Genomic DNA, 15813 nt, shown 5'->3' on the forward strand with positions numbered 1-15813 from the left:
TTAATCGTTAAGTTATATTTTGTTATAATTGCTTGTTGACTTTGTTGCCATTGCTATTTGTTGAGTGTTTGTTGATTTTTTATAAAAAATACACTATGCCGCGACAAACTGGTGTAGGATTCAAAAGAAAGGGTAGAAAAATTGTGTACGACGTATATTGCTTCATTATAAAACAGGGGAAGAATGATATTATGGAAAAAGTAAAACAGACTTCGGAAGCAACAAAAACATCAGTGAGTACTGTTAGGTGTATTATTAACGAAGCTAAAGGCTCTGGCTTGCTCATCGTGCTTGGGACTCCGGGTAAGAAAAGATCAGGGAAGAAGAAAGTTACCGGAATGGATAGTTTCGTTCAATCTGTTATAAAAAGATGTAATCATAATAACTACATAACAAGCAGCGAAACTCCGTACCGTAGAAAGGCTTCGAAAATTTTAAAGAAGATATACATTTTAATGGCTCGGAATGAAGTTTACGACGAATTATGAAAGAGCTAGGCTTCAGATGGAAAAAAAAAACAGAAAATAATCGGAAGCTGGTAATTGAAAAAAGTAACATTCGATTACTACGAATCGAATATCTTCAAAAAATAATTAATTATAGACAAAAAAGAAGATCGAACCGACCGAGTCGTAAACTACACCGATGAGCCCTATGTCGACTTATCACGATGATGGCGACTCGGGTGATGAAAACAGTGATGATGATAATGGTCAAGATTATGATAACGAAAAAAAATTACAAATACCAGCTTCGCTTCAACTGAACGAAGACCTGGCAACAGCTCTAGTTTTGACTTAATAGAAGGAATATCTATTTTACCCCAAGATTAAATTATTATAATTATTAACCTATATTTTTTGTTGATGTTCTAATAAATATATAAATAAATACATATGTTGATTTTAATAATTTAATTGCATTATGACGCAGAGTAAATAATGTTTTTGCACGTGAGTGTACCATGCGCAAACTTACCCCCACTACGTCAACAAATGCTCAAGAAGTTTGCCGGCTATTATATGATTTTTTTTATTCTAAGTCATGACAAAATAAGAACAAAATTCTTGCAAAAAAAATTAAAGTTTTTAATTAACAAATAAAAAATAAAGGTTGATCATAGAGGGGTGAAATTTTAGGCTGGTATGTATTTTTGTATGCTGTATTATAAAAAAATAAAAACAAATTTTTGTTTAAAAATAAAAATAAAAATTTAGAAGTGGACATTTACGGGGATGAAAAATATATGTTGTCCGATTCTCCACCCTGACCGATATGCATGCTAAGATTCACGAAAATTGGTCGAGCCGTTTCGGAGGAGTTCAATCACCCCGTGACACGAGAACTTTATATATTAGATGTTTCGCATTGTTTTTTTTTGTTATACCATAAAGAATATTCTCTCTCTTTCTTTTTCAAGTTCAGGGCCTCGAGGTCCACGAGCGCACCGAGCACTTTGAAATGTCATAGTGGATACAGTGTCCGCGCTGACTCATTCATGTCCCAAGAAAGAGTAATCATTAATCATGTCTTTTCTCATGAAAAGTGTACAATTACCTAAATTCTTGAAATTGAATTAATATACGGGATGAATTGATATCACCAGTATTTTTCTCATAAATACTGTCAAAAGAGCGTAGCTTAGTTTAAGTTTTTTTTAGTTTACCTATGTGTTGACTACTATTAACAAAGTTAATAATATTATCTTAATTTAAAAGACAAATAATGTAACAGGTAAAAAAAAAAATTTTGCCAAAATGATTAATATTAAAAATATCACATGTTAAACTTTTAAAACACTCTCCTGTAAAATTTGTAAGTTTTGAGATTATACAGTTTTAATGCGAGAAGACGATGTATGAAAAGTTAATATTAAACAATAATGTTAATGTAGGAGAGTCCAAAGACCGTCGGCGCGGAGAGCACGGAGGGCGCCGGCGGGTACCTGGTGCTGGGCGAGGCGGCGTGCGTGGTGCTGGAGCCGCGGCTGCCGCTGCTGCAGCACGACGGGTTCTCCGCCTACCACGAGCCCGAGCCGCGCGTCCCCGCGCCGCCACCGGTACGTACCCACCACCAGATGTAATCTACCGAAGTTCCATTTGTCAGGACCACAGCGCGAGGACTTGTGCGATGGCAATGTAACTGTAATTTAAAGTTTTTAGGCATTCTTCGTGAAAGTACTGCTAAGGTAATGTAACGAAACGTGCTCTAAGGAATTGTTTGAGATGACACTATTATTTCGTTTTTACCATCGCACCGCTTGCAACCGGAGTAGAGTTCATCCACACTACCTGGAGCCACTGCGGTCATCCACAGTGCGTTTCCAGAGATCTTTTTTGCGACGTACCATCCGGCTATGGAATGAGCTCCCCTCCACGGTGTTTCCCGAGCGCTATGACATGTTCTTCTCACGAGGCTTGTGGAGAGTATTATGCGGTAGGCAGCGGCTTGGTTCTGCCCCTAGAATTGCTGAAGTCCATGGGCGACGGTAACTACTCACCATCAGGCAGGCCGCATGCTCGTCTGCCTACAAGGGTGTTTACTGTTGGTAGGATCTCTTGTAAGTCCACGCGGGTAGGTACCACCGCCCTGCCTGTTTCTGCCGTGAAGCAGTAATACGTTTCGGTTTGAAGGGTGGAACAGCCGTTGTAACTATACTGAGATCTTAGAACTTATATCTCAAGGTGGGTGGCGAATTTACGTTGTAGATGTCCAGTAACCACTTAACACCAGGTGGACTGTGAGCTCGTCCACACACCTAAGCAATAAAAAAAGGGTAATAAAAAAACATGACAACGAATAGATCGTTTGGTGCGCCAACAATGAATACAACTACAGATACACAGAACCCTAAAGTAATACACGGTTTCATGCTGTGTCCCCCAGGGTGCGGAGCTGGTGCCGTGCTCGGAGGAGCTGTCCCGGTGGAGGGGGGCGGCGGTGGGGCCGGGGGGGCGGGTGCTGGCGGGCGGCCTGCTCGCGCACGTGCTGCTCGACGAGACGCTCACCGACAAAGGTGAGTCTCCCTCATTGTATGACCCTCCCTACCTGAGGCCACGAACTTATATCTCAAGATGGGTGGCGACATTGTAAATGTCTATGGGTTCCAGTAACCACCTAACACCAGGCGGTCTGTAAAAAATCTGTCTGACCATTGATCACGAGATATCAATGCGCTCTCATCAAGCCACATCTCCCCCCTCCCCTCAATCTCTATTGTGGTAACTAATAATGAGGCGTAAGTCAACTTAGACAACAGCCTACATATATAGATCAAAATTGAACTAAATAATTCTCGTCTAATAGTTGGGTTGAAGTGGACAGTAACTTTTTCCTACCTATGCTGATAGCGTTGAGAGGTTATATCAGCGTTACCCTAGCGTGTAGGTGAGCTCAAACCAGAGAGTTGCTAACACTGACCCTAGCAAGAGCCGCGCTTCGCAGAATCTACCACAGGATCGGAAACGCGACCCACTGAGAAGATCCGGCGAGAAACTCAGTGGGTTAAGGACGGTAATGTTAACGGTTCGCGCTATCGACCAATAGCAGATGAAGTACTGCTGATGTCCAGCAAGGGAGAGGGGGAACAGGGGGGAGAGGTGTATTAAAGTCTTAAAACTGAAGGAATAACATCGTGTAATAAAAATCAAACCCGCAAAACTATAATTTGCGTAATCACTGGTGGTAGGACCTCTTGTGAGTCCGCACGGGTAGGTACCACCGCCCTGCCTATTTCTGCCGTGAAGCAGTAATGCGTTTCGTTTTGAGGGGCGGGGTAGCCGCTGTAACTATACTGAGACCTTAGAGCTCATATCTCAAGGTGGGTGGCGGCATTTACGTTGTAGATGTCTATGGGCTCCAGTAACCATTTAACACCAGGTGGGCTGTGAGCTCATCTACCCATCTAAGCAATAAAAAAAATATTGCGTTGACGTGCGTCCGTTGGTTGCAGCGCTGTGCCGGCAGATGGTGCTGCTATCGGTGGAGGCGGCGCAGTTATGACATGCCTAGCGATTCACCTTGTACCTTATACTATATATTTATTGTACGTGTAATATAATGCTATATATCATTACTCGTAAATTAAATATTCACATGTGATATCTAAACGTTTTGTTTTATTTTATTTTAATGAGTCCGAATTGTATATGCGGATCGGTAGTGCGAATAAAAAAAATACATTTTTTTATTTTGTGTAAAGAGTGTTACGCCGGTAAGAGTAACGCCATCTATCGCCGAATATTCGAATATCTAGTAGCACCTAGAACGCTCGAGAAGAACAATGCCATCTATTGTCAGATAGGGAAAACAAGAGTTTTATTTTGAATGTACTGGAGGTGGAACAAAAAACGTATCTAAGAAGGTTCGTCATAGTGACTAAGGATATTTGGAGAACAAAACATTATCTTGGATTTTATTGGTAATGGGGGGTAGTACTTGGGAGCGAGCAGGAGTGGGTAATGCCGTCCCGTCTATTTCTGCCGCGAAATTGAATGCTACTTTTTTTTCCTCACCTAAGCTGATGTCTTGATGAGAGACCGTTTCAGCCCAACCTTAACTAGTAGGTGAGCTCACGGGGCTCAAACCTGACGACGTTGCTAACACGAATCCTAGCAAGAGCCGTGCTTTGCAGAATCTATCACCGGATCGGAAATAATCGGAAACGCGACCCACTGAGAAGATTCGGCGACTAACTCAGTGGGCAGTCTGTGGGTTAATTTACTCGTCAAGCCCTTCGGGCTAAACTCGATAAATCGAAATCGTATATATGTATAATAGCCGGCAAACTTCTTGAGCATTTGTTGACGTAGTGGGGGTAAGTTTGCGCATGGTACACTCACGTGCAAAAATATTATTTACTCTGCGTCATAATGCAATTAAATTATTAAAATCAACATATGTATTTATTTATATATTTATTAGAACATCAACAAAAAATATAGGTTAATAATTGTAATAATTTAATCTTGGGGTAAAATAGATATTCCTTCTATTAAGTCAAAACTAGAGCTGTTGCCAGGTCTTGGTTCAGTTGAAGCGAAGCTGGTATTTGTAATTTTTTTTTCGTTATCATAATCTTGACCATCATCATCATCACTGTTTTCATCACCCGAGTCGCCATCATCGTGATGAGTCGACATAGGGCTCATCGGTGTAGTTTACAACTCGGTCGTTCGATCTTCTTTTTTGTCTAATTAATTATTTTTTTAAGATATTCGATTCGTAGTAATCGAATGTTACTTTTTTCAATTACCAGCTTCCGATTATTTTCTGTTTTTTTTTTCATCTGAAGCCTAGCTCTCATAATTCGTCGTAAACTTCATTCCGAGCCATGAAAATGTATATCTTCTTTAAATTTTTCGAAGCCTTTCTACGGTACGGAGTTTCGCTGTTTGTTATGTAGTTATTATGATTACATCTTTTTATTACAGATTGAATGAAACTATCCATTCCGGTAACTTTCTTCTTCCCTGATCTTTTCTTACCCGGAGTCCCAAACACAGCGAGCAAGCCAGAGCCTTTAGCTTCGTTAATAATGCACCTAACAGTACTCACTGATGTTTTTGTTGCTTCCGAAGTCTGTTTTACTTTTTCCATATCATTCTTCCCCTGTTTTATAATGAAGCAGTATACGTCGTACACAATTTTTCTACCCTTTCTTTTGATTACTACACCAGTTTGTCGCGGCATAGTGTATTTTTTATAAAAAATCAACAAACACTCAACAAATAGCAATGGCAACAAAGTCAACAAGCAATTATAACAAATAACTTAACGATTAATAACGATAGATTTTTCAACTTAACGATTAATAACGATAGATTTTTCACTGTACGCAAGCGTACTTTTGGGAGCGAGCGGAATGAGGGCGCGGTGCGGGGCGCAGGGTTCAACTGATCTACCAATAACGCGCTCGATACGATTTCCCCTGCCGTCGCGCCTCACCCTCACCACCAAAGTGATCTAAAATTCGGTTCTGCGCAGTCAAGGTCATTTGCTCAAGATGTTTGCCGGTTACTATACCTAAGTTTTTCTTGAAAATGTCGTTAGCGAGATTCAGACATCTGTCGAATATCTTGCGTTCTATGATAGTTGCCCGCTACAAACACACTTGAGACTTCGAACTCTTGTTTCAAGGATGTCTGTAGGCACTAAACCGTAACTAGTTTCAATTGAGTTCATTTCTAAATTAACATAAAGAACCTTTTCTATTCTAATAAAATAAAAAAACGAGTAAAAATCAACAATATATTAAAATCTCGTTAAATTTAAAACGAATGATAGGTGGTCACAATAAAAGACAATATCGCCGCCAGGAGCGTCGCGGAGCCCCCGCCCGCCAGCGCAGCCCCGCCGCTATACCGCGTCACCTGACGACAAGCAACAACATCGTGTAATATAAATAAAACCCGCTAAATTATAATTTGCGTAATAACTGGTGCTAGGACGTCTTGTCAGGCCGTACGTGTAGGTACCACCGCCCTGCCTATTTCTGCGTGAAGCAGTAATGCGTTTCGGTTCGATAGGTAGGGCAGACGTTTTACTTTAAAAAAAATAAGACATTAGATCGCTTGTCAAACTTTTGAGAATTATTGAGAATATATTAAATATTGTTTGTCTTTATTAATATTTAAACAAGTGCAGTTTTGACAAAATCTATGATTATAGAAGTTTTTATTTATTTCTTATTGCTTAGATGGGTGGACGAGCTCACAGCCCACCTGGTGTTAAGTGGTTACTGAAGCCCATAGACATCTACAACGTAAATGCGCCAACCACCTTGAGATATAAGTTCTAAGGTCTCAAGTATAGTTACAACGGCTGCTCCACCCTTCAAACCGAAACGCATTACTGCTTCACAGCAGAAATAGGCAGGGTGGTGGTACCTACCCGCGCGGACTCACAAGAGGTCCTACCACCAGTATAATAGTCTTTGACAACAGAATCATAGTAATGTACAAACTTATAATTTCAATTAATTACAGCTCAAATTCGGCTAACGAGATACCATTAGTACTTTTAAATATCCTTGTTATCTTCAACATCCTTGCAAATGCAGTTTAACAAAATTGTGGTATCTACGTTAAAATTTTTCACTGGTGGTAGGACCTCTTGGGAGTCCGCACGGGTATGTACCACCACCCCGCCTATTTCCGCCGTGAAGCAATAATGCGTTTCGGTTTGAGGGGTGGGGCAGCCGTTGTAACTATACTGAGACCTTAGAACTTATATCTCAAGGTGGGTGGCGCATTTACGTTGTAGATGTCTATGGGCTCCAGTAACCACTTAACACCAGGTGGGCTGTGAGCTCGTCCACCCATATAAGCAATAAAAAAATAATTGAGATGTACCTCCAAATAATCTATGACCCAATAATATAATCGAGGTAACCTAAAAAGCTGCATCACGCATTCCAAGACGTGACCGGATAACCGACTTCTCAACTGTATATCAGATCGTTATGTCGGCACCACAACAGATCCGCTATCGAAATTGAATGTTTATTTTGTTATTGACTTCGAAACGATACGACACGATAAGAGATAAGTCGGATCGATTAGGAAATAAATATGTAAATCGATTGTAAGATATTATCGGATATAACATCTTTTTATAATCGATTTTGTGAACCTTGAAACATAGTTTGTGGTGAGGTTGATTTCAGACATGATACCTTAGATAAATTGGGACAATAGTAATATGAATATTTCTTATCTTTTTAAAGCTAGTTAGCTAAGGCTCTTCCTGCATAATACGGCTATTTCCTATTCCTATATATTCATGTAACAAGATCTTCGTATGTGATTTATTGGCGTATAATAATAATAATAATTAGGTACTAATTACGCATGGTCCCAAATTAGGATTCCCTTTTTTACAGGTACCGCAGACTGACATACATATTTATATACGTTTAAATATGTAAATATAGATAATAAATACCCAGACAAACAGCAAAACAAACCTGTGTGCTTAGTTCGAGTTTTTAACGTTCCCGATGGCGTAAAAGTTAACTCAAATTTGTATAGAGTTGGAGCGTTTGCCTACGTTTGCCGCTAGAGGCGCTGTTCCAACTCCATACAAATTTGAGTTAACTTTTACGCTATCGAGAACGTTAAAAAACTCGCACTAAGCACACTGTTCATCACACGAATGTTTGCCCGATGCGGGAATCGAACTCACGCACTTCGACGCAACAGTCAGCGAAAAGCGTATAAACGTCCATTTATTATGACGTGATTTTTGGGGTTTACAAAAAAAAAAACAAGAATTTTTAATTAATCCCCTTCAATCGTAAAGGTGCGATATATCGATAATCTAATAGCCGATAAAAGAATTCTCAAGCGAGCGAAATTACAAAGCGCTCACCGTATTGTTAATCCAGTTAGTGTAGCTTGAGACTCTGGCGCTGACGCCCGGGAACATGGGCTCCGCACACCCGTAGCCCCACGAGGTCAGCCCCACCACGATGTTGTTGTATATCAGGGGACCGCCGCTGTCACCTTGACAGGCGTCTTTGCCTGTAACATAGGAAAACTGTTACAAAACGAACCTCTGCTCAACTGAGTTCAATTATCTATATACTTATGTTACTGGTGGTAGGGCTTCTTGTGAGTCCGCACGGGTAGATACCATCGCCCTGTCTTTTTCTGCCGTGAAGCAGAAATGTGTTTCGGATTGAAGGGTGAATGGTGAATTAGAACTTATATTTCAAGGTGGGTGGCGCATGTACGTTGTAGATGTCTATGGGTCCGGTAACCACTTAACACCAGTTGGGCTGTGAGCTTGTCCACCCATCTAAGCATTGAAAAAAATTGCGTATATACAAATTGGAAATAATTTATAGAGAAGTAACTGTATTTAAATAATCTTAGTACATATATAATACCCATGTAACATAGTACACACATACTACATAGACTTATTGAAGGTAACTATCTCGTAGAGCTGATGGCGACGGGGAAACGGGTGGGGTTTGACCAAATTCAATCTTATCTAAACATCAGGTTCTAAGATGCAATCCACGGAGCCAAGGATCGTAGCAGATGGAGGGAAATTGTACATGAGAGATTGACGGCGCCAGGGAGTCACGACCTTTCAGTAATGAGGAAGGGAGGAAGAGTAACGTATATTAAAGGTAATATTACCTCCGATATCGAGCAGTCCCGCGCAGATCATGTTTACGGTGACTGGGAAGGGATCCCCGGTCACGCTCTCCAGAAACTGGTACCGAGTCCTGCAGAGATCCCTGTTGACTATCCGAACCTCAACCTCGTTGAGGACTGAAGAAGCTTGAGCTACGTTCACCTGGACAAATCGTGTCTATATAGAGACGAGAATGTTGCGATGCATGTGTGGAAGAAAGAGAAAGAAAGAAAGAAAGAAATCATTTATTCGCCAAGCATAGTGAAAATGAGTTATTAAATAAGTTAAAAGCAAAGTGTATGCGTTGTCATTATTTGACATGTGAATTTTAGTGCAGTGCAAGATATTATAATATTATGTAATTTACCATTCATTCATCCATAATTCAACTAATAATTAATAATTAAAAAAGTAACCAGAATGGATAGAATACGGAATGAATATATTAGAAGAAGTCTGAAACAGGCACCTGTGACAGAGAAGCTGAGAATTGCGCGTTTGGGATAGTAGGGACACGTGATGAGACGAAATGACAATGAGGTTGGTAAGAGAGTTTTAATTATGACAGTAGAAGGATATAGAGGAAGGGGTAGACCTAAGAAGAAATGAATGGATTGCGTGAAAGACGATATGTGTAAGAGGGGAGTGAGCGAATAAATGATATATGATAGAGGAGTATGGACAGAGAAAACATGTTGCGCCGACCCCAGGTGACTGGGAAAAGGGCAGGAAAATGATGATAGAGACGCACGGGAAACTAAAATTCATAAATATGCGAGTCTCCCCACGTTTATATTACTACTAAAGACTATTAAGATTCTAAAAGCTTTTTATATCTACAAACCATGATAAGTTATAATAGAAATAGACAAAGTTAAAGTTAAACATAAATTAATTCAGGACGGCGAATGGACGGCATTTCAACTCGATGCTTTTGCTCTCATTTAAAAAAAAAACTTACATTAGTCCTGCCCCAACCCACGTGGATAACCGAGGAATTGTCAGGTACTTCCGCCCACTGCACCGGTATACGAGCTTGCGCCACGCTCGCGCTCAGGGTCACAGGAGAAGACAATACCAGTACAGCAATATCGTTGTCCCTGATTGGGACGTTGTATCGCTCGTGGACTATGATCGTAGACACGGAGTGGATACTCCCCCCTGGTGGAAACGAGGAGTTAACACATTATACTCCGGTCGGATCTGATACTTTGAAACTTGGGCGCCGGAATGATTAGCTAGTTTACAAACAAAGAGTAGCACGTTAAGAAAATGTTTATAATTTTGTACATTTTAAATACTTGTACATTTTCGTAAAGCAATAAAAAATATATATATATATATATATATATATATATATATATATCGGTGTAATCATGGCAACAGAAGGCAGAGTGCCAAGCAAAAGAATCCCTCATTATCATTATCGCAGGGTCGGCGTGCAATGAGCTAAAATAAAATTTATCAATGATAAAATTGTTTTATTAATTTTATGATGCGCAAATGATATTTTAAACAAACTTCTCGGAATACACGATAATTTATATCATTACACACTTTTTTTCTACCTATTCTTGTAGCCTCGAGGGGTTATTCTAGATTCGCCGAGCTTGTAGGTGAGCTCACGGGGTTAAAACCTGACGTCGTTGCTAACACCAACCCTAGCAAGAGCCGTGCTTCGCAGAATCTACCACCGTTACACGCCACTATAATTTTATTATTATACACCTTGACGGAATTTTAAAAGATATTAACGTTATTTTAATTTTTTTTTATCCTACCTAAGCTGATAGCCTTAGGGGCTATTTCAGCGTAACCCTAACGTTTGTAGGTGAATTCACGGGGCTCAAACCTGATGACGTTGCTAACACGAACCCTAGCAAGAGACGTGCTTCGCAGAATCTACCACCAGATCGAAAACGCGACCCACTGAGAAGATCCGGCGAGAAACTCAGTGGGCTGTGTCTGAGAGTTAATTTACTCGTCGAGCTCTTCGTCGCAAGCGACGGGTTCGACGAGAACGGTGACCGATGCTTGAAGTACCTAAAAGCAGCGTTAGTGGATCGGGAGGATCCGAGATGACGTGTTTTGGGCGACGTCGACTGCTTTCCATTCTGTCCGCAGGATCGGGATTATTTTAAATACAACTTACCAGAGTATAGAACACTGCTTCCGGAACGAATGCTGAACAATGTGGGACTGGCCACGTTGCCGTTACTGACAAAAAAAATTAAAATTTATATTCATGATTTTTGACGTGCAAAATAATTTTACCTTAGCATTATTCAATTTAACTATACAATCACACTATCAGGCTGCGTCTCATTTGTATGTAAAGAAAAACCTTTTTTGTGTAAAACCTTTTGAAACTTTTTAGTTTTTAAAAATACATTTATCTTAGTTAGATTCGCTGAACTGTCTGTCATTAAGAAAAAATATGACTGTGTTAAACACATTAAAAAAAAATGGTTTAAAAAAACTAACAAAATACGCTTTTATAGAAAATGCAACTAAAAAAATTGAAAGGGATAGCGGGAAGAAATAGCGTGGGGTGCTTTTCAGGATATTATCAAAATAACCCTTCTTACTCATATCTGTTCATAAAATATTTATAACTACTGATACCATGCACCCCATGCTTTTTTTTACAATAAAATAATTTTTTCTTACACTATTTTTAGTTCAAATTTATTTTCTGTTTTTTAGTTCGATTTTCTACAAAAGTGTATTTTGTTAGTTTTATAAACTATTTTTTATTTTTCATTTTTTAGTTGAATTTCAATTCTTTGAATACATTTTTTTTCAATTTTTTAAATATTGAATTGTTATCGGTCCTTAATAAGTATATACCAAATTTCGAGCTAATCCGATGTTTTGCAGGGGATCAAAATCATGTTTAAAGATTCCGTTACATACTAACATACATACGTCTGAAGCTAATAAAAGCGTATTAAAAAGAAAATAAAGGCTTTTTAAATTATTATTTTACACGGTATTATTGAATTATGTAAAACTAAACTCCATTTTCTACTTTACTAAATGGGATGCGGAATGAAACGCTATTTGGTTTAAGCGTCATTTCGCTTAATACGCGACATTTTGTAATTAAAGGAGCGTTTTATTTGGTATCACCATCAAGAGTTCGATGTTTTTAATTTTAATTCAATTAAGTTTACTCTATTCGTAAAGCTGAAGATGTATATTTGTTATGATATTTTTTCCAAATTCTAAACGACTCTCCTGTAAAGATGCAATAATGTCGCTTATACTAAATAGCCTTGATATGTATACAAATGTTGCACTAACGTGTCTATAAAGCAGTGTCCCGCGCTCAGCACGTGCCTCTTGGTGATCAGCGAGCCTCCGCACGACAATTGACCGTTGTATAAAACCTGAATAATGAAATTGCATATATCAATTAGTAAATTTTATCTAGCACTCGTGGTAGGTATTACCACTAGGGTGCCATAAGCCTATTTCGACCAGAAAGCATTTCATTGGCGTTAAAGGGTTCTGTGTACGGAATCTTAATAATTGACCCTTTAATAGGCATTTGGTAGGCAGCGGCTTGGCTCTGCCCCTGGCATTGCTGAAGTCCATGGGCGACGGTAACCACTCACCATCAGGTGGGCCGTATGCTCGTCTGCCTACAAGGGCAATAAAAAAAAAATTATAATAATGAATAGTACATCGCAACATGCCTGTTGTACCTTTATCTTTTCTAGATTTTTTGTAAATTTAATGGTTGTCTGGAAGAGATCGCTTTTAGCGATAAAACCTCTTACTTTAAAAATATATCTACTTGTTGACTATATTTTTTAATTTTGTGATTTGGTGTCCAATTGTCTTGCTCTCTCACTTCTAACTCTGTCTCAAGGTGGGTAACTGAATTTAGTTTATGCCTTAGACGGTCAAATGGTCCTCGTATCCGGGTCAACGAGACTTGATTAATAATTACCGTTTACTTATTTACCTGAACTGTGTAGGGATATCTTTCGATTGTGGTAGGCGAGCCCCCAATAATGCGTGTATCAGATCCGGAGTTCAGCGGAAGCGGGACGGCTGCTATCGTTTCAAACTCGAGACTCAGATCTCTTGCTTGTGCTATTGAGTAAACAAAAGTAGGTATGGTAACTGAACAGCTTAAAAAAAACACGCTGTATAAGCGAGTCGAAATATATCGATATTTTTTGGAACGATGTTATTATTGGACGATGCGGAGAGGTACCCTAACCGGGAAAAAACGTCCGTAACGTAATATTTTTATTATTTATGTATAGTCTTAGTATGATGGCTATACAGTGTCTAATGTATAGTCTATATGATGACGGTTATTATTATTCATATAAATAGTGGTTTCTTTGTATATTATTATTATATGTATATTTTTAATAGTTGATCGGACGTGTTGGAGTTCGTGAAAATTACTAGAGTAAATGCACGACAACTAACCATTTAATCATATAAAACACTTTAATTAACTTAATCATATAAAGATACGGCTGTATAGAAAAAAAACGAATAGGACATTATTAATTAAATTTATTAGTCTAGCTATATTCAAGGAATCGGTAATATCGTGTTACTGATATGTATATCATTCTCTGTATTTATCTTTATCGTGTGAAAAAATCGGAAAAAATAAAAGTAAGTATAAATAAGTAATTGCTTGTAGATTATCCTGAGTAAACACTCGTGTATGAATCTTACTTTGCTGACGAACCGCGCGATAATCGTATCTAATCTACTAATCTCACGGTTTACGTTCTAATTCTTGCGTTTTTAGCTCGAGTGCTCATTTTTAAGTTGTTTTTTTTATTTATTGCTTAGATGGGTGGACGAGCTCACAGCCCACTCGGTGTTAAGTGGTTACTGGAGCCCATAGACATCTACAACGTAAATGTGCCACCCACCTTGAGACATAAGTTCTAAAGTCTCAGGTATAGTTACAACGGCTGCCCCACCCTTCAAACCGAAACGCATTACTGCTTCACGGCAGAAATAAGCAGGGTGGTGGTAACTACCCGCGCGGATTCTCAAGAGGTCCTACCACCAGTAATTATGCAAGTTAACATTTTGCGGGTTTGATTTTTATTACACGATGTTATTCCTTCACCGTGGAAGTCAATCGTGAACATTTGTCAAGTACATATTTCATTAGAAAAATTGGTACCCGCCTGAGATTCGAACACCGGTGCATCGCTCAACACAAATGCACCGGACGTCTTATCCGTTAAGCCACGACGACTTAAAACGCCAGCTTAATGAAGTTTCCGGGCTGCCCCGGAAGAATTGTCTAAATTACATTTAGTGGTTTAGCGGGACGAATAGTTTATCTCTCGCTCTCTCTATAAAATGTTACCTTTTCCAAATTGTTTTACTAATCTGGAGATAGATAAGTCACAGTACAAACACTTTGACTTAAAATAGACGGATTAAAAACACTACTCCGATTTCGACGTCTAAGTTTAACATACTGTCCTCGTTATATTTCTATATTAGCTTTGCAATATCTTGTATTTAATAAAATCGTGTATCTTATATTGTATTGATTCTTCGAAAGTTTAAGGATGATTTTCCTTTGGTCTCGTATTTCGCATCTGTCATATATCCTGAGAGATAGTACTAAATTTACGAACTGAAAGCGAAACTCGTGACTTACTAGATGTTGTCATTGCTTGTCATGAAATACTGTAGGTATGAGACTGAACGTATATCACTGTGAGTAATGTGCATTGTGGTCGGCGGCCGTTAAACGATATGGTAGATAGTTCTGTGTGCTTAATGTGAGTTTTTTAATGTTCTCGATAGCGTAAAAGTTAGCTCATATTTGTATGGAATGGGATCGATTGCCTACGTTTGCCGCTAGGGGTGCTGTTCCAACTGCATACAAAATTGGGCTAACTTTTACGCTATAAAGAACGTTAAAAAACTCGCACTAAGCATACCGTTGGCGTCAAATGCGACTACAAGGAGCTATGACGCTCTTAAAAAAAAATTTTATTTATAAAACAGGATTTATTCTAAAATTCATTTTATATTAAAGCCATTTACTGAAAAACAAATTTAGTAATGTTTCAGAAAAAGCGGATACTTTCTTTGAAATTCCGAATTAGAATGTGCCATCGGAAAGAGACTTAACAAGTGCTAACTTAGCATATCATTATGCAGACCGCATTGTTACACTATATTTGATGACTCACAATGTCATTTACGTTAATCCTAAAAGGACTGTCTGTATCTACCTGAACATTCCACATGAGTTAATTATCATTCCACCTATAATTATATTGTATGTTACATTTTCTATTAAGACATTATGTTTATGAGATTTTTCGTTTTTTTATATATATAATTCAAATGCACATATTTTTTTTTATTTTCCTGCCTATGCTAATAGGCTTGAAAGGCTATTTCAGCTTCGGGAAAAGGAAACTAATTGTCTCCTCGAAAACATAAAACCAGCATAATCATTTCTTTTTGACAAAAGAATAAAAGCAAGACTTACAGCACAGAATTAACGACAAAATGACCACCGCACACAACATTGTGTTTGTGAAGTTATAAAAACACTGCGCCCTAGATGTTGGTATCATTTTTATCGATGCACGATAAAACCATTTATCATGTTCAATTGAATCACCTTTGTATGTCTTCGTGAGAATA

At 38.7% G+C, this 15813-nt stretch overlaps 2 protein-coding genes across 8 annotated transcripts in view; one reads left to right on the top strand and one right to left on the bottom strand.

Annotated features, from left to right (window-relative positions):
- Wnk (Wnk kinase) overlaps window positions 1-4109 on the top strand; it is a 64030-nt gene extending 59921 nt beyond the window's left edge. For all 7 annotated transcript variants that reach the window (XM_089739950.1, XM_089739952.1, XM_089739953.1 and 4 more), the window contains 3 exons: window positions 1895-2059; window positions 2887-3016; window positions 3953-4109. In XM_089739950.1, the coding sequence (XP_089596076.1) occupies window positions 1895-2059; window positions 2887-3016; window positions 3953-4002 (345 nt within the window). In that variant the 3' untranslated portion in view covers window positions 4003-4109. The remainder of the gene's footprint in view (window positions 1-1894; window positions 2060-2886; window positions 3017-3952) is intronic.
- A 2126-nt stretch (window positions 4110-6235) lies between these two features.
- LOC114239613 (trypsin, alkaline B) lies at window positions 6236-15813 on the bottom strand. The gene is made up of 8 exons (XM_089739959.1): window positions 15656-15813; window positions 13121-13251; window positions 12454-12539; window positions 11300-11364; window positions 10109-10308; window positions 9150-9309; window positions 8371-8522; window positions 6236-6371 (listed from the first exon to the last, which is right to left on the bottom strand). The coding sequence occupies exons 1-8, from the start codon at window positions 15741-15743 to the stop codon at window positions 6270-6272; spliced, it is 984 nt and encodes a 327-aa protein (XP_089596085.1). The 5' UTR covers window positions 15744-15813; the 3' UTR covers window positions 6236-6269.

Source organism: Bombyx mandarina, chromosome A1, assembly GCF_030267445.1.
Source record: "Bombyx mandarina strain Sakado chromosome A1, ASM3026744v2".
In the NCBI taxonomy this organism is placed as follows: Eukaryota; Metazoa; Arthropoda; class Insecta; order Lepidoptera; family Bombycidae; genus Bombyx; species Bombyx mandarina.

Coding starts and splice junctions, on each gene's coding strand:
- LOC114239613 (XM_089739959.1), bottom strand. CDS start 15,743: ATGATACCAACATCTAGGGCGCAGTGTTTTTATAACTTCACAAACACA. Junction 11,365..12,453: donor GGACACTGCTTTATAGACAC/GTTAGTGCAACA, acceptor TTTTTTTGTCAG/TAACGGCAACGTGGCCAGTC. Junction 6,372..8,370: donor CTAACTGGATTAACAATACG/GTGAGCGCTTTG, acceptor GCTTGTCGTCAG/GTGACGCGGTATAGCGGCGG.